Raw genomic sequence first — 19,078 nt, 5'->3', positions numbered from 1 at the left:
GGTTTCAAAGAGAGATTTTAATGATTGAAAAAGAATAACAGTTTCTGTTAATACTACATACAGTAAATATTTCTTGCTGTTTACCAGCTGAGAAGGGGTATCATTTAGCTACTGCTCAAGAGCTTAGCAGGACCAATTATGTCATGTAAGGTATCAGCCTGTAAAACAAGAGGAAAAAAGAGCTGTATGACAGGGCAATTGCAGTATAAGACGTGCAGTGATCCAAAATTCCTATTTACGAACTGAGAACAGGATTGCTTGTGCAATAGTCATCCAGAAAGCAGGCAAAGGTAGTTTGTATTATGTCTACTGATTCTTCAGAATTCTGCTGATACTGTGCTTTCTTCTGACATGACAGGGCTCCTTGAAAATAGCACTTTTTCCCAGGCCTGTTTGGATTGCATTTGTAGCATTGTACTTAAGTGGTATATGAATGTGTATCTTGCTTATAAAGGAAATTAATTTTCAAGATGATATCTGTATGGTAGCTGTACTTAGATGTGATTGCCCCTGAAGTACTTATCTCCCTTTAGCGTTAGTTGTAGTGTATACCCTGTTGTGCTGAGCCTCCTACATACCTAAGCCTAGGAAGGCCTTGCTGTTATCAGAAAAGGGAGTGAAAGCAATGGATGATTCTGGAAGGCGGGGCTGCCTCTGGCTGGTGAGGCTCTGAGACTCAGGAACCATGTGCCCAAAGTCGGTGAAATTGAGCACTGATATTTTTAGTCCTGTTCCGGTGACATACCCAGAAAATGATCCCTATACCCTTACTAACTGAGGAACTTCTCTGCTCAGAAGAGGGGTTGTGTTGTTTCATGGTGGTTTGTAGGAAAAGTCCCCACCAATTTTATTTTCTAAGTTTAATAGCAATGGCCTCACTTTTAGTTTTTAGGGGAAATATCTTTCTGCTCTGTGATTTACAGCACTTGGCAAATGAGGCTGGTAATTACCAGAGTTTCTAAATGCAACGCTGACAGTTGTGAATTATTAATCCTTAATACCCTAAGAAAGAAGGTTAGTCTAATATCAGCATTTTTGTTCTCTCCAGCTGAAGTTTAGTGTTTTGCACCATCTAACTCTGAAGAAATTTTAGAAAGTGACAGTCCCACTTGACAGATTGGGAACCCAAATCAGCCAAAGCTGAAAAGATGAAGGGAGAGGTGCAGCCCGGGGCTGCCGGCCACCTGCAGGTAGATCCCAGAAGGAGGGATCCACCTGGGGCTGGAGTACACGGGGTGACATCAGAATTTTGTAGCATGGACCAGGCAGGGAGGGTCCAGTGGGGCTTTGAGCCTCAATTAGCCCTTGTTTATGCAAAAGTGAACAGCAGGGATTCACAGTTGACATCAAGTTGACATCAGTCATCTCTTACCCTGCTGCTGACGTGGAATCTATGCAATGGTACGATGGGAAAGGAACCTAGTTGTAAAGCAAGTCAGATGCTCACATGTCATCTAGGACAGAAAAGGCCTCACCAGGATAAGTAGTGGCTTCTGAAAGAGTGAAGGCCAAAGGGCTAACGGGTTTGCTGACACCAACAAAGCGAGACTATCTTGGTGGTGGCCAGGAGAGGGCACGTCATCCCTGCACTGTCAGCAGGCAAGGGCATTCTGCCAAATGCAGCCACCTGCAGACTGGCTTCAGAGGAAGCTCCACCTTCCTGCCCTTGCCCCGAGGATCCCTCCCAAACCCACCTGTGGCCAGCCTCTGCATTTGCCATCAAGTGACACCTGAAGTTTCTAGTGGTATGGCATGCAAAAGAGCAGGAACCGCCTCAGGTTTTAACCTGGTTCTAGAATTATGTCTGATTCCACCTATTGCAATATTTATTAGCTAGATCTTTAACAGAAGCCCCTTTCTGAGGAATGAAGTACCAGACAGGCATGCAGTTACCTTATTACTGGTGGGATCAGCCAGGTTCTGCAGCTCAAACACACCAACTTCTCCTTTACTGTCTCCTACGAGAAGGCAGTTGGCATTCTTAGCAAAGAGTGCAGATGTGAACTTCACTCCTGGGCTGGCAGAGTAAGAGATCACGGGGTTCAAGCTGCAACCCAGCGGAGGCAAGAACTAATAGGTAACATTGCATTTGCCTGAGTAAATTAAATTAACAGGTAAATTTGCATTTACTATCGTGTAGAGTCTAGCAGTAATGCAGGCCTGATAAAGGTTGCATCTTTTACTTTTTATGTTCTAGATTAACTCAGAAACTAAGAAGTGAGGCTGTGTTTTGTTTGGTCTCTACCAGAACAAAAATCCCAGCTACTATTAACTAAGATACCCTGGTTGCCTGAAATCTACCCTATTGCCTAATATGTATGGTTGTTAATATTTTTATTATATGAATAATTTCCTTTTTGCTACCACAAGATTTGGTGGGCCTCCTACTCCACTGTGGGCTTCGTGCTGTCATTACTATTAAATAGTGCAGATCAGCAGTACCAGGCCACCGACTGACTCAGCTGCTCGTGCAATGGGCACCTACTTTACAGTACTGGGAAAACATGAGAGGTATCTGAACTTCTGGCCATCTTATCTTTATAAAAGTTCCAAAGTAGCTCACTTTTATTATTTTCCCTTTTTACTAAGGCAGTGGTAGAATGTATGATTTCTGTAGAAAAAAGGCAGTTTTGCCCTTTATCTATACCATGAGGCATCCAGCTCCTCCTCTTATAATCACAATGCTCTGGTAACTACCATCTGCTTTTACAAAATGAGAATTTCAAAATGCAATACTTTCAGTAACTAAGCAAGCAAATGGCATGGAGTTGTCATGATCTGATAACAATACAGATTAGGCAATAATGTGTAGCCTTTGTGCTGTTAAGTTTCAGAATCTTCTTTGAGAATAGGTAGTTACTTACATGCTGACACTAAGATCCCAGACTTCTGCTCTGCTTTCATTCACTGCTGCAAATATGAAGGCTGATTTTGGAGACCACATAATGTCATGAACAAAAGCAGTGGTGGAACTGAAAGTTAAAATGGGCATCTGTGAATCCTGGTGCCATAAAATAATGCTCCAGTCTGCAGAGCAGCTTAGGAACATGTCACTGCTGAATGGATTCCAGGCGACTTTGTACACAGGACCCTTGGTGTTTGAGAAGAAAGAAAAAACATCTTTGTGTTATTCTGGAACTACAGCCTCACAGAATGGTTTTTAATAGTGACCTTTCGTGGAAATCTCGGACTGTCCTATGACCTTAATAGCAACACCAGCATTATGTGTTGTCTACCCACAGAAAATTAGCAGCAGATGTGATAAGATCTTAGGAGTAAAAAGCATTCAGCTGATTTTGTCCCTCCACATGTTGTTAGGAGCAGCTTATGCTGAAATGGCAGCTTCATGGATGAGGCAGAGACTTTCAAAACAAGAGGTGCTGTGAAAGTTCTGCCACCTTTCTCTCAGAGGTAACACTATTTAACTGTGGTTTGCAGGGCAAAATTACTGATTGTTTTCTTAAAATAAAGCCAGGACTAAAGCTTGAAAACAGTTTGTAGTACAAGTTTTAATAAATTACCTAAAAAAAAAATAATATCCTTTTTATGTAGAAAGTAATCCTGTAAGGCTGTGATGCTTCATGCTATGGGAATTCCTTCCTAATATAAGAAAAGAAGTTGAGGTTTCTTTTGTTGCAGATGTCCTCTTTAGTAAATATAAGCAAAGAAACTATTACATTTGTGAACTGAATTGAACAGTTCCTGCTGTCATTACTTCTTCTATGTATCACTCACCTTATGGCCTCTGTATGTCTTTAGAAATTGCTCATTGTATGAACAAGAACACTGGTGGATAAGACCCTCTTCTGTTCCAGCAAGATAAAAATTAGTATCCTGAAAGAAAGGCAGAAGTAGTCTAAGTTGAATTAATCTATTTATCACTCAACTAAAAATCTATAAAGGACTGGATGAGTTTGTCAGTGACAGTCCCCTGAAGAGCTAAGGTGGAGTTGCCAGAATGTTGTGCATTGGGCTGCTTGCATGTGTGCTGCAGAGGTGTATGTGCAGTGATACAGTGGTGCCAGAATGGATCAGATTTGCGGTGTGTGTTTTCTCCATCTACGCAGAACATATGCTGTGATTTTTGACTCCTGAAAATCTCAGACTTTCTGCAATCCACACGGGCAAAGACATGAATTCTTCAAAGGCTCGGTGGACAAAATATCCAGCTGGATAAAGAGGAGAGGCACAAACATCTAAGCTCTACCCTTGGGAGATGCTGAACAAATTCTCACTGATTTGACGGACACACAGAGGAAAGCTACCCTCGGATCTGGCCCAAGCAAGTGTGAGTAACGTGGCTGAAATGATAAAGTTTTTCACGTATGGATGGGTGTTACTTGCATGGCTTACCATATCATCAATTTAGGGTAAAACTGTTATTGGATAAGAAGCAATTTGTTTCAGAACTAAATATGCTTTAAATACCAGTGCCAAACCCCAGGGTAGTGTATACTAAAGTAGCTCCAGCTGAGGATCTCACCCCTGCTGCATAGTTTGCCTGGATAATACTTTAGCCAGGGTGGACTTTCTGAGCCTACCTTTGGATGGAAGTCAAAGCACATTCCAGCTGCATGTTGAGATATCAGAACTTCGCTTTTCCTTTCTTTCTCACCTGGTAATTTTTTCTTCTCACTTTCTGTTCGCTTTATTTTCATGAGATCTGTGCAAATAGCAGGATTTTTTGTCAAACAGGTATGTGACAGTGCTATAAATAACTCCTGCTTCTTTGGAGTGCTCAACAGCTCTTAAATATTTTGTGCATGTAACTAGTATAAAGAATGTCACCTGAAATAAAATGAAGCAATTGCAATTTCAGGTATTATCCCTCTGCAGAGAAGCTGCAGGGGAAAATGCTTACCAGTGCAATCCAGTCTTTTCTGTATAAGCCACTCAGTTATTCGGCCATCTGCTGAGATACAGATTAATCTCTCTTTCTTGCCATCTCCTGTTGCACCTCTGTCCTGTTTCACCCACCTCAGTTGCCATACAGGACCTGTATGTTTATTTGAAGATTCACTGGGACAAAAGATGCACATGATAAATATGAACAAAGACAAGACAATCTATTTGAAAAATAATTAACCTTCCACTTTGTAATGAACATCAAGTCTTACAACAAAAATGTTGTTTAGCTTGTCTCTAAAAAAAAAAAAAGAAATCTGAACATTGGCTTTGTTCTCCAGGAATTTTTTTTTTTCTTTTATCAAACATGTTTGATATTTTGTTTCAGCAGTGTTTATGTGCTGACACACTTTTCATTGATACCTGGAGTCATGAAATCAGTCTGCACCTTGTAGGACAATGCCCTAGACCCGGGGAGCTGCCCTTAAGGTAAATGTCTCCCTGGTCACCCTCTCTTATTTTCTTCTTAATTCCTGCTTTTCCCTCACCTTTTCTGATGGTCTTGACTTTTTTGTCAAGTGGAATTGGTGAGAAAACACCAAAAGCTACTGCTGGTCTCCCCTACAGATGCATTATCTGGGGTTATGTTAATACATGGAGTATAAAATGATATGTGGTGGTAACTTGCTGCATTTTCTTAAAAAGTCAGAGCATAGTACTCATTTGTTTCATCTTTCAAACATGGGGAATTCACTTTGTATGTGCACCAACAATGGCAGGGAGTTTCAAACCCCAAATAAGGACCCGTGGTGTTAATGTAAGCATTTATCGGCAGAAATAAGAATACAGAATGTTGGCAGTGCAGAGGATGGCAGCATCTGAGGATTTGGCTGTATTGGTGTGAATAGGTGAATGGGAAAAGTCACGCTGGCCCACTCCGGCCCTTCCAGGCATTTGTGCACTATCATAAGTCTTTGTGTTTGCAGTTTTGCTCCAAAAATTTCTCATATTTGAGAGTATGGTTTATGTAGGCATTTCCAGTCAAAACTGGAAGACACTGACAGAAATTGGAAATGAAAAAATTGTGCAACGTCCCTGAGCATTCACAAGCCTTGCTTATCAAGACTCCTACTATTCCCTCAGCTCCTTAGTTGTGGATATTCTTTTATTTGTTATTTGCTAAGACATGACCAAGGTGGGAGGAGATGAGAAATCATAGCCTTACCTGGTGTCCAAAAATGCGGCATCACTACAACTCTGTACGTTATAGATTGCAACAGAACCATCGTACGTGCCAATGGCTAAAAGGTTTGGGCTTGCCGTAGAAAAATTCAAAGCAGTAACACCATGCTCACACTGGAAAACACGCTCTGGCCACTGACCAGTAGAAAAATACAAGAATGTTTTAAGTTAGTTTCTTAACTTACCTTGGTCTTCTCAACACTACATACTAATTTGCGAGGCTCTGCTGGAAGATTCAAGTGCTGATGACCATAGTAACTACTTCTGGACAGAAATTAGGTACTGTATTCTACATGGTTCAGTTTATTACTTGCTGCAACTGATAAAATTAGGAAAAATAAAGACTATGCAGAAATATGACACTGTAATATAAGTTAATGGGCCTACTCTAAACCAAATACCTAAAAATCCCATTCTCCAAGATTCAGCTATATGAGTACAGTGTGAGACTTCTGTTTGATTTGTTTTCTTTCTTTTTAAAACAAACTTGGCATTTTGGAAAATTTGTCCAGTTGTTTTCTATCTCTTAGTATGAAAGTAAGTACCTTTCCAATTACAGAAACTTAGCTGAAGATAAAATGCAATCTAACATATTTCAGGTAACCTGTAAACTGCTATTTTCATGCAATTTCTCCATGTAACCAAAGAACTGATTCAGCTCTGTTATGAGATCGAATCCCTGAAGTCACTGTACTGAGCTCTCAAAATGGGAAGTGGTAGAGTGTGTGTTTGCGAATAACTGTATTTCAGCGTGCATGCCAGGTCATATTTCTTAATGTTAGGGACTTGGTGACATCAGGGAATCACAGGAGTATTTGACTGTTACTGACTTGATAAATACACATTAAAGATTTGACTCTGTGATTTAAATCAGTCTTAATACACAAGTTTGGCCAAGTGAAATTGTAGACCAAACCAAACTGAAGTTGTGTAAGTCGATGGCAATCAGATGGTTTTTACCATGTCACTTTGGAACCGAGATTTCCAAGACTTTTTGGAAAAATGGCTCCTTTGAAAAGGATCACCTTTCAGGTGGGTATGTAAAGATGTAAATATTACATCTGTGAAATCTACTGTCTTTTTGACCATATTATGAGAAGTTGGATTAGATAATACTTTTTGTTGTTGTTGTTTTTCCTTCAGCCTAACAGAATTTCATGGTGCAACAGAAAATGCATTGGAAAGGATAATCCTTAAATTTAAAACAGATATTCTCTGTAATGAGAGTTAGGAAGTATTGAACAAATTGTCTATAGATTTTGAGAAACAAATGGTAAATTAATTTATTTTCACATTTGATGTGCTCAATACTTTTCCAGTCTAGAAAATAATTTCTACGCACCTGGGTCTACCCACAGTAATAATGAAACAGATTTATGGACTTGGGTAGGTCACTCTAGGGATTGGAAATGGGATGCAGAGGTCTGCATTGCTAAGTTGCCTAGCATAGCCTGGTACTACCTGAGAGTTGTAACCATCTCCTAGTTGTTTGATGGCCTGTGTGCAATGAGTGTAGTCCCTGTCAACACATGTCTGTGTTACCAAACCACCAGCATAGTCAGCACCTCTGTTGGAAGTGTTAATCGAGAGGACCAATAGGCACAGAAACTAAACTGCTTCCTACAGGCACTTTCTTTGGGTCAAGATTTGAGCACATCGCTAGGTGTGGTGGCTGGAATCTGTTTTCCTGAAATGTGTGGTTTGGGCTAGAAAATTCAGCCTTACTGGCTAGGTCTTGCTTTTGGAAACAGGAAGAGGGAAATAAATAAAGCAGAAAAATACACTGAAGAAAAAAAAAGAAAACCAACGGGCAGCTCATTACCATGGGGTTCTTCAATGACCAACAGCAAGCCAAGCCTTTCTTCTGTTCTTTAAAATTAAACGCCCCGTAACCAACAGCTAAAAGATCCTAAAAGCACAGATTAACAGATATATGTATCTCAGTTTAACTTGAAGTTCAGTAGTATATTTCTAAAAGACAACTTTCAGTTAATAGTGACTCTCAGTGCAAAGTCTGGAAAAATAATGCTTGTGTCATATGTGAGTAGAATGACACACAAGAAGAACAGAATTTCTAGAATATTGGAAACTGGTTCAACTAAAAATGCATTCATAGTCATTGTCAGTGTGTTTGCAATGACCCCTCTCTGGCCATCATAAACATATGTCCCTTTCCAGAGATCAATACAAATTATTCTATAACCATATTTTAATGTGCAGTTTTTAATGGAATACACAGTAATACTTCTACTTTTCTCTCTCAACGTCAGCTGAAAAAGGAGCTTCAGTGACCACCTCAAACTCCTAGCTTTTAGCTCTCTACAGTGGGGTCCAGTGGTCCAATCCTGTTCATTCCTTTCCATAAGCAGAAGTAAGAAACAGCGGCAAGACTTTAGTCTGCAACTCCATTAATTTTTTTTCCTACAAACAACAAGTAGTTTGTGAAACTAACACTTTAAAAGTAAGTATTTGTTTGCCCTATAATTCTAAAGCTGAAGTCTGGAAATGTGTCCAACTTTATAATAGCTGGGGATCTGGTGTACTAACAGTATGAAGTAGTCTTTGTTTTCTCTTTTTTTTTTTTCCCCTTAGAGCAATGTTACTGGTTTTATGTTTCTCATCCTCCCTTGCTTTTTACCTTCCATTCAGTATTTTTCTCGTGGCCATACGAGAGCTCCGTTGGAAAAACTGAGCCTTACATTACTCTGAAAGTAGAGGTGTCTGAGTCATTCTCACCTCCACTGAAACTGAATTAAATAAACTTGGGCCAGCTGCTCAGAAATTTGTGCCTGTTATTATGCATCTTACCCTTAAAGTTTGATGAATGCTGCTTTCTTGGGAGACTACTATTAGAAACCAAGATGTGGTATCTAAACATGATGGATAAATTTCATCAATGGTGATAAAGTTTAGTAGTAGTGGTTTAAATTTCAATTTCCAGTTCTATAACAGACCAAATCTATTATCTTAACATTATTGTTCAGGTGACTGACATTGGTGAATTGGCCCAATTAAATTAAATTCTGGACTGATTAAAGCTGTTGTGGTACATTTGTAGGAAAAGCCTAGTGTGGCTATCCAGCCTATAGAATAATGCAACAATATTGTTACATGGAAGGACAAAATAACAGAGGGCGGGATGCAAAGACAACCTGCCTGACTGTAGGGATGGATCCATTGCTCAGAGATCCCTCCCAACAAAATACATAAAAATCAGGAGTTTATTACTACCAACAATTGCTTATACCATTTTGTAAACAGCTTAGAAGAAGTGATTTGTTAACTCACTGGGTTTACTTTGCTCCAAGCCATACTGCTCACACTGTGACCGTTAGTTAATTCACATGCATATGACCACAGCCATTCCAGCCTGGGAGGTACAATTTCTTCTGGGGTTTTATTCAGATCTGACAGAATTGATGGGTCAATTAATGCTTCCCTTTGCTTTTCCTTATCTTTGTTTTCCTTGTCCTGCTCTTCCGGTTTTGCTACTTTCACAGCTGCTACTGTACCACCAGTGTCTGGTGTAATGTCAGGATCTAAAATACACAAATATCGTAGAGCCTGAGTAGTAACATTTCACTTATCTAACTCCAATCATTCACATCAGAAGAAAAATGTGACCTTTCAGCAACTATTTTGCAGAAAAAAAATATGAAGTGAAGGGTTGAGGAATTTAGACATCCTAACTTCTAAAACTGTGGCTAAAATGTTGATATAGGGACACAGAAGATGGCTGGATCAGGCTGTTGTGAGCCAGCTATGCCCCAGGTGTTTAATGAGTGGATTCCGCTATGCAGCAACAAGTTAGGAACTTATGTCCACTCCCCACCTGGAAAGTTTCTAATCTTTTGTACTTAAAAATTTGTTTAAACAGGTATTTTTTTCACACTAGGTGCCAAATTTTAAAGAGCCACGCTTATGCATTGATGCTGTAACACTGTAGCTAAGTTACATGATGCTGTAATAAGTTGCTCATTACTTGGGAAAAATGTGTAGAGCACATTTTTAGACTGTTTGCTATGTATTTTTTTGTTTACTCACGCTTTTATTTTATGTAATGTGCATAATTGTAATCTTATGTATACATATTTGCATGTAACACACATGTAATGTGCATGTAATGCAAATGTAATCTTAAATTGATCTGAGATCACTGTTAAGAAAATAGGAACACAGTAACTGCCATATTGTCAGAACAAAAGTCCTCCTGGCTGGTATCGTGCTCCAGCTGTAGCTAGTTCCCGAAGAGTGACTGAATATAACAGGTTCATTGCCTGAGAAACTGAAACTCTCTATGACACAAAGAGGTACAATACAATAAAAGGAGTGTGAATCTGCCTTGTTTTTTTAAATCCCTGTGTTAACTTGGAACTCCTGTAAAAGGTAAAATATTACTTAGCACTTGGGTCCAGGTAATGCCTCTTACAGTCTGCAATGAATGTACTTTATTTTAGACACTGAAAATCTATCAGGCTAAAACTTCTGTTTACCATCAGTTTCCTTATAAAATAAATAAATAAATAAACTGTAAAAGACATTCCAATACAAAAAATGGTTGGAGAAGCAGTAGAATTAATTTGTATCTTAACTGTCAGGAAACAAGTTTGGCTAATATTTTCAGTAAGTCTCTGTGGTGATAAGGGGAGATGAGCCAGCTCAGAACTCATTGCACTAAGTATGGTAGGAATGTCTGTTAAAGTGAGTGTAAAACTGCAACACTCATGTTGACATCTCATAAACTCTCCTTTCCTTTGTCTTATTTCTTAAATTACTTGTCATCTGTAAAGGCATTCAGTGAGGGTCGTAAATCCATGATGTTCAATAGCATGCAAAGCCTTGTGCTGAAAACAGGGTAGCCAACAAGAAACAAACCTGTAAGGACAGGAAACTGCCGATAAGCAGCAAGTTTGGGTTGAAAAATATTCTCCATTAGAATCCTCTCCATGAAAAATAAATCCTGCTGAAAGTTTTCTGATGTTAATATAGCTTCTGAATGGCATTCCTCCTCTTCATGGATTCTGGCAAGAACAGCATTTTCCAAAATCATTATAGCAGAAGTTGTGCTGCCTGACAACAGATAATAGGGGAAAAAACAGCTTTAACATGATGATACTTTGCACGTAAAAGTCAAGGGGATAAGAAGTCTCCTCCTCCTCCACCTGCAAAAAGCATAGAAGAATCTATCCTCATCAAAAAATACTTCCAATATTAATTCTTCTTGCTTTAATTTTGAGGTTTTTTAATTGCTGAAATACTCAGTATGATGAGATACTTCAGGAATTTTTCATGATTGCTGTTTTGCTTTTACCATTCCAAGTCAATGACAAAGTTCGCTGGTATTAACTATTTATCTTTATTTAAGATGATTTATGGCAGCATCATGCAGAAAAGGTCTCAGTGCAGACCTGTCCAAGATTCTTTAGAAGATGCTTTTTCAAGTGCCAGACAGCCAGACCCAGCATTTTCTTCACATAGTTTTCACCACACAACGTAGTGATATGCATGGTTTAGAAGGATGAAAACACAGCAGAAATGTAAAACCAGAAAAATGTTACCTCTGTCAGAAGAGACAGGCATAGTCTGATCGTGCTCTTCAGTTGTATGAGATTCGCTGCTTTTCCCAGCTGTGGCTCTGCTCCCTTCTGCTTTTGACCTAGGTTCTATTTCCAATACATTAAATGAGTCATACAAGTCCCAGGAAGTGACGGTCATCCCTAAAAATGAATTAGACTCTATTATACAAGTCGCGTGTTTTGGTACATTGTTATGAAAGACTACATATGGTTGAGCAAATATTTCCTTTTTGTACTACGCTCCCAACTGTTTGGCAGAGGGGCTTTGAAACCAACTGAGGGTCAGACAAGGCTGTAGCAACATCTGTTGCATGCTTGCAGCAGCTGCGTCAGGGTCTTCTGGGTGTGTGGCTTCCCTTCAGCAGGGCCATCTCCCCGTGAAACGGTGCTCTGTAACCCTGCCTGTGTGTGCTCAGCTTTTCAAACGTGGGTTAGAACCAGCCCTGCTGATGCTCAAGGCACACAAAAAAGGGGAAGATATGTTTTCAAATCAGATTAATATCTATTTTACTTTTTTTTTTTTTACTCATTTTGCATACACTAATAAACACAAAGGAAAAATGTTTGGAACAGCATTCCCCATCGTTTTCTTTGGCCTCCTACACAAAAAAAAGATGTCCGTAGAGAGGCAAAGCTCAGCACACACATCTAAAACTTAGATATTCCTCTATAGTTATTTCAGAGCATTGGGGTTGAATATTTTATAAAATTAAATCTATCTTGTGAGACTGCCAAGACTTTCAGCTTTCCCCCAAGATTTAAAATCTCTTAATAGAGGTTCACTTTTTTGCATTATGGCAAGTAGAAACAGAAACCAGTGTCACTGGAAAGGCGGGGAAAAGGGAACTGTGTCCTTTCATATTTCAAGAGCATAGTTGAGCATTAGGTGTTCTGCCTCCTAAGTATCACACTATGCTTGCAAAGTGCTGAGGCAGGCAGGACACAGCATAATGACTGTTACATTGCAATGGGTACAGTGTGTCAGCACCAATGTTCATGTTTTAGGAGGGGCCGAAAAGGTCGCCACAAATCACATTCACCTATCTGAACTTAAAGCTCTGGAAATGAAAGTTGAGGAAACATCTTTTCTTGTTTAGAGATGGAATAAGGAAAAAAAGACCCTTTCCTCAGTATCCTACCTGCGCGTGGGGAGTCTTCTGAGGTCCCACAATCTAGCTATATGCTGGAGTTTTCCCAAATACGTATCTAATAAGTAAACTGAATCTAATAACAAACCAAACTTAACAAGGCTACAATGTAGTAAATGAGAGCCTGTTCCTATTAAATACCCTTTCCTATATGGTACTTGGAAAGTTTACCTTTATCTTCCATGATGATTTTGTCACATTGCACTTCCTTGTTCTTTGCAGCTCCATTAATGGTTTGCATCATTTTTTGTACAAAGCAATCATTACCAGGTCTATTTTTGCAAGTATCAACGTAGATCCTATTCCTCTCCCTCAAAGGGAGAAAAACAAAAAAAAAAAAGTTGCATACTGACCTTCTGAAAAATATTTGCATTCAACTTCTCAGTGTGCTTAACCACAAGTTGAACAGGAGAGGATGCTTCATATCATCAATTGACTGCTCAGGGTTTTTTTGATTGCTACATTTTATTTCATTCTCCATATTGTCTTTCAGCAGCTCTTTCTGACCTTTTGATGCTTCTCTAAACCAGAAATGGCCTGTAGAGGTAGGCACCAGCAGAAATCCCCATTCCAACTACCTTTGCACTTTGGTAAAATTCAGGGGAGCTCAGAAATACGTAGCTCCCATCACTTGAGAGTGAAAGGCAGTGCATCCAAGCAACAAAAACAAAACTAGTACATTTCTATTTTGTCCAGCCCTCAGGTTCTGTAGGAATAGTCAGTGGGAACTGTGATTTTTTTTCTGTTATTTTGGCTTCAGTATTCTAGCAGTGGACATAGATTGTGCCCAGCCTCACTCCACAAACTGCTTGCTGTGCTCAGGGAGAGTCCCTGTCTGTTCCTATGCAGCTGGCAATATGTGCTGCATACTCCAGCTAAGCCTGGTTGATAAGATGCTCTTCCTTTTCCTTCTTCTCCAAAATCACACCAGTGTGATTCACAGACAGTGTGGGTTGGAGTCCTACCATGAATTTTGTGTGCAGATTTGCAGAAAAAAACTCACTCGGGTAAATTGTTTGACTTGCCAGCTGCAGTACACTGCATCCCAGGCCTTGGGGCCTGCAGCTACAAAAGCTGTGTGACAAGTTTATCTGTCTGACATCCATCATGGAGACAGCTTTGCTGTACTCTGTCCCAGTCAGCTCCTGGGAGTAAGCCAAAAACCTATGTGTTCTGTGTTAACTCCCTACCAAAGTTCATGGTAGTCCAGGGAGGAGACACTGAAGTGGAAATACACTAGATGCAACTAAGGAGAGACACAACATTTGAACAGGAAAGGTCACTTGTGGTGGGGTGAGGTTTCTTCTAGCTAGAAACACTGTGAAGAGCTTCAGAGGAAGCCAAGGCCTGCCTAGTTTGTTTATATATATGTTATCAATAAATGATTAGCTGTGAAGCTACACAAAGAATCAAAGCAGAGGTCTGCAATTTCTGTTTTCATTAAAATTAAATTGTGTAATTCATGTATACCGTGCTTCTCCATCTTCTCTTTCCCCCAGGCCCTGTGTGTTCTTCTCTTGTCACTATCCCTTGCTTTTGCTAATTTGCCTTAAGTTATCAGTGAAAGAGGGTATGAATTTGATCGACAAGATGGAGTTGTAGGCTGTCTTGTCGCAAAACAGAGACTTGAGCCCAGTATGGCTTTAAACAAAGGTGAAATTATGCACTGTAGCAGTCAGAACACTGAACCTATGTGCGAGCAGCCAGTTCAGGACTTTGTGACCAGCAGAGATTGGGTGTGCTGAGCATACTACATGCACGTACATGACTGCCAATATACATACAGAACTCTTCCAGCATCTTCAGATTCTACAGACACCACAACAGATGGCATATCCAATATCCATATAGTTTCCGTCTCTGTGAGGTAAATATCCACTCTCCTATCTAAGTCTGCTTCTGTCAGTTCTTCTTTTATCTCCTCTTGCCTCACCTGCACGTCTGAAAAATTACATGATGTTAACACGCAAGACCTTTTCTGCTCTAAATTTAAAAGACAAATTAAAAGTATTGAAATAATCAGGAGCCAAAACTTGTGAGGGACTGAGTTCCTTTGAAGTGCTGGGCATCTCACATCCACTGACTGGAGTGTCTCACAAATCACAGTGCTCCAAAGAACAGTTTAAATCTATAATTACACAGTGTATGTTCTTTACCAGATAAGCTAACAGTTGCATCTTGTTGAGAGCCAGGTTCTGCTGTTTCATCTAGTATGGACTCAGTTGTCGATGTGTTTGATATAGAAGTACTGCTGCTTCCATGTGTCCTTCAGTAACAAAGAAATAAGCAGAAATAGCATGTGAGAGTCCAGATGTCAGATAGCAAAGCACTACAAAAATAGCAGTGGTATTTACCAGGATAAACCACAGAAGGCTGCAAGAGCACATACAGTGATGCTCGTGTTGTAAAAGAAGTCACAGAAGGCTTAGGCAAGAAGATAATGAAATGGTTTGAAAAAGACTTAAAAAGGAAGAATTCCTCTGACAGTATATCCTGAGGCATTAAATAGTTGATGGAAAAGAAGCTATTGAGTTCTCAGATTCATTTTTAGCATATAATAATGTGAAGTGTTGGCTACCTACTGTATGATAACACATACCTGCATACATCACTGTTCTCAACCAGAATTTAGATCTTTTGGTGCTTTGTGTCTGCTGAAATGCCTTTGCAATGCACAAGAAACTCATGTGAAGGGATTTGCTTTTCTAAAAAAATAGGTAAAGTTCATAGAGGGGACAGCTGCAATAACTAGAAGTAAAACTCAAAACTTGGGTACAGTTGGGGGGTTTGTCAGCAGATTTTCTCTTCCTCAAAAGCTAAGTGTGACCAATTATAAATATACCAAAGGCATTTGAAAAAGACAAATTTTAAGATTTGTATTTAAAACTACAGTTAAATAATTTCATTTTGTCTTTTAAGTGAAGAGCTCCTCTCCAAAAAGGTTGTGTTTATTTTTCAGGAGATACTTTGTATTTTTAAGTCATTTTTTTCTGTGTATTTGTGCCTGGTTAATATCCCTACCTCTGGGATTATCCTTTATAATAGCTAGCCTAAGAAACAGGACAAAAAGAGAGTTCTCAAAGAGCAGTCTTCTCAGAAATCACAACAGCATTAACTTTGCCAAAGAAAACAGTAAATAACACTTTTCTGTAACTTGTATTTTTTTTCAGTGCTGACTTGTCTTTTAGTGCCTTTGACTAAATAAATAGCATCTCCTCTCCATACAATTTGAATGTGTACACACCATTTGATCAAGTGATGCGGTTTGTTGTTTTTCATTTAAAACACAAATAGTTGTTTACCTTCTTTTGCATGACTTAATGGCATTTGTCAGCCCGAAGATAAAATGGCTCAAGTCCATTGACTTTTATTCCCTCTGTACTGAAAGTTTGTAAATGAAATCTAGTAAGTAGTGAAATGCGTACTTCAGCAGTTTTAGTTCATAAGTTTTGAATAAGAACGTTTTTTGAAATGGATGTACATAATCACAGAGGTAACTTGCTTGAGTTTAAAAGAGAGGATTCTTACTATGTTAACAGTATTTTGGTAGGATTCTTATTATGTTAACAATATTTTGGTATTTGAACTGAATGAGTAAGTATCGTTAAACCAGACAAAATATTTTAAAATAAATTTGTAACTCTTCAGTGAAACCAGGGCTTTTGTTTCCAAATCATTTTTCCATACCCACAGCTAAGCAGGTATTGATATATTCCAGTTTTTGAGAAAACAAGCTTGGGAAAGGCAGAGAGCATCTGAAGTAGCTGAAGGGAGTATATTAATGAGGTGCAAATGCCCCTTGTCAGCTGTACAGCCTTGCTCAGACAAGCAGAACACAACCTCATCTACCTTTAAGATGGTGTTTTGTCACGTACGTGTGTATAGGTACTATCATAACTTGCAGTTTGGGTGTCTGCATTTTGAACTGTGAGGTACTCATTACCACCTCTAAAAATGGTCCATTTTGGTATGTTACACAAAAAAATGTGTTTTAGGAAGGAGAATTTGAGTAAAATTAGAAATATCACAGCGGCGCGTGCTGCTCTCTACTTTCACCTGTATGCGTTAGCACTTCAGCAGTAGCTCTGACACAGCCATGAGTACTGACAAATTCCATTTCTTCTCTTTGTTAGTATTCCTCAAATTTTAAATTGCGACTCTGACAGGCATGTTTCTGTATTTTGACAACAGCGTATCATTATTAGCCCTGCACCATTATTCCAGCTCCCTCTCTGAAGAGCAGGTGTGTGGCCGTTGCAGGGTAGGTACCCTGTGAGACATGATTTAGGAGACGTATTGACTTACCTTGCGAATGAACCTAAACTAGCATTCACTCCTGGGGTCTGATGCATGGAAAAAGAAGAGAGAAAAACAGATCCTTTGGACCCAAAGTAAGCACTTGATGCTAAGAGCTTGCCTTGCCTGGGTACAACAGTATTTGGATCTGAACAGAAGAGTGGATGGGGTGTCACATCCTTTCCTTCATCATCAAAAACCTGAAGAAATATTTAAATAATTATAATAGTTTCACTGTGTTCCCAAAACAAGTCACACTGATGACACTTGCAACATTTTTTCTCATCTGGAATAAAAAGAAGACCCTGATCTAGGCAGGAACCTGCCAGAACAGATAGGTAACCCCTCTCTGCAAATGATGCCCAATATACACCAGGTGAGGGGCTTTGCATACCTGGTTCCCCTTTAGCACTCAGCCTTGAGAGGGCTGTTGCCTTTGCCTGGAACTTCTTTGGAACTCTCTTCATAGAAATGGCTGCAAAATATCTGGAAAAACTATGTTTTTCCATTCTCATTCTCAGACCAGCTTCTCCTTCTTGGTCAGCTCTAGTGTCTTTTTCAGCTTATTTATTCCATAACTATGTATTCCATCTACCTGGAGTTGCTTATTGACTGTAACTAGTCAAATTAACAGTACTGCAAAAGCAACAAGGTAGACAATTCTGCTTCTTTTTTATTATGCTGCTCAAAATATTTTATTGTAAGAAGGGTCAGGAAGGTCTTTAAATTACTCTTGGATTGTGTTATGGGAATCTTCTGCTTTTTAGGTCAAGACATAACAGGTGCTACAGTCAATGTATCACAGACTTGAAAGCAAGTAGTTCTCAGATTAGGTGGAGAACTGTTACTCATTTTTTATTATTCTTGCAGATTGTTTTTGGACGCTAATCATCTTCATATAAGAATGGATTAAGCTCTTGGATCATTTCCTTTCTCCACAGCTCTTCAACTCCAGACATGCCTTTTCTTTCCTCCTCCCTCTCCCAGTTCCTTTCTGACAACCCTTAACATCAGCAATAACTCACTTTTAAAACTTTTTAGTAGTAGTGTAAGTGGCTTCTCACCCGCACAGTGTACTTGTTACCCACAAGAGACCCCCTGTCCACAGCTCTGCCATCGGAAGTTGTGGGCTGGATTCTGCAACTTGCTGTTCTATTTGCATAGATGCCACTTATGATGCTCGCTCGTCTTTGGCTACCAGAACTCGCTCCTGATCCTTGCCTTACCCTGAAATCAGCCGTAGAAGTTCTGTTTCAATCAACAAAATTCAAACAACCAAATACAAGCACCACATTACTTGCCCCTTAACTTTCGGGAATGGTTTAAAAGGTTTAAACCATTCAGGATGATAGTCCTGAAATCATGTAATTCCTTCCAAAAATGTCCGTTCAGCTTCTGAGGAGGCTTTGTTAAATGGTGACAGAGCGCGAGGGGGACAGGGGTGGGGGCAATGCCTTCTCTAAGGTAAAAACCGAAAAGACATTTTACTGGTATCTGCTTTTTTTGGGCCAAGCTTACAAATGGGAACCGGCGTGGCAATAAAGCAGTAAGAGATGCAGCCTGGGCCTGCGTGTGAGGCCGGTGGCACGAGGCGGGCCACAGCGCTGCCGGCGGCTGCTCGCTCAGACCGGGACACCGGCGGGAGCCCACCGCGCCTGGAGCCGGGGCAGCGCTGCCCGGCCCCCCGCCCCGCCGGGCCCCCCGCCCCGCCGCCCACTCACGGGGGAGGCCGCGGGCCGCGGCCGGGGCCCTGCATGGCGACGATGCTCAGCCGGGGCAGCGCGTCCCGCCGTAACCATGGCAGCGCGTCGCGAAGACGCTGCACGGGGATTGGCTGCCAAGAATGGCGCCGCCGATAGGCCGGGCCCGCGGCGCGGGGGTCGCGGTCGCCTCCCCGCCCGCCCGCCTGAGGAGGGACCCGCGCCTCACCGCGGGGCCGCGGCCGCCTCGTCCCCGGGCCCCTCTCCGTGC

At 40.4% G+C, this 19,078-nt stretch overlaps 1 protein-coding gene across 2 annotated transcripts; it reads right to left on the bottom strand.

Moving 5' to 3' along the window:
* Positions 1 to 7: 7 nt before the first annotated feature.
* On the bottom strand, positions 8 to 19,058 carry DNAI4 (dynein axonemal intermediate chain 4). 2 transcript variants are annotated; one of them, XM_037404813.1, is made up of 17 exons: positions 18,829 to 19,058; positions 18,172 to 18,334; positions 17,117 to 17,307; positions 14,968 to 15,077; positions 14,596 to 14,752; positions 12,983 to 13,122; positions 11,646 to 11,804; positions 10,963 to 11,157; positions 9,376 to 9,626; positions 7,910 to 7,996; positions 6,071 to 6,222; positions 4,862 to 5,019; positions 4,542 to 4,663; positions 3,736 to 3,834; positions 2,865 to 3,091; positions 1,894 to 2,047; positions 8 to 158 (listed from the first exon to the last, which is right to left on the bottom strand). In XM_037404813.1, the coding sequence occupies exons 1-17, from the start codon at positions 18,861 to 18,863 to the stop codon at positions 105 to 107; spliced, it is 2,454 nt and encodes an 817-aa protein (XP_037260710.1). In that variant the 5' UTR covers positions 18,864 to 19,058; the 3' UTR covers positions 8 to 104. The 2 variants fall into 2 exon arrangements, with proteins under 2 accessions (XP_037260710.1, XP_037260708.1); XM_037404811.1 differs by lacking the exon at positions 8 to 158 and having other exon boundaries at positions 1,186 to 2,047.
* Positions 19,059 to 19,078: the final 20 nt, after the last annotated feature.

This window comes from Falco rusticolus, chromosome 11, assembly GCF_015220075.1.
Source record: "Falco rusticolus isolate bFalRus1 chromosome 11, bFalRus1.pri, whole genome shotgun sequence".
NCBI classification, from domain to species: domain Eukaryota; kingdom Metazoa; phylum Chordata; class Aves; order Falconiformes; family Falconidae; genus Falco; species Falco rusticolus.
Note: the sequence above shows the minus strand (reverse complement) of the source record. Positions and strands in the feature narration are given on the sequence as shown.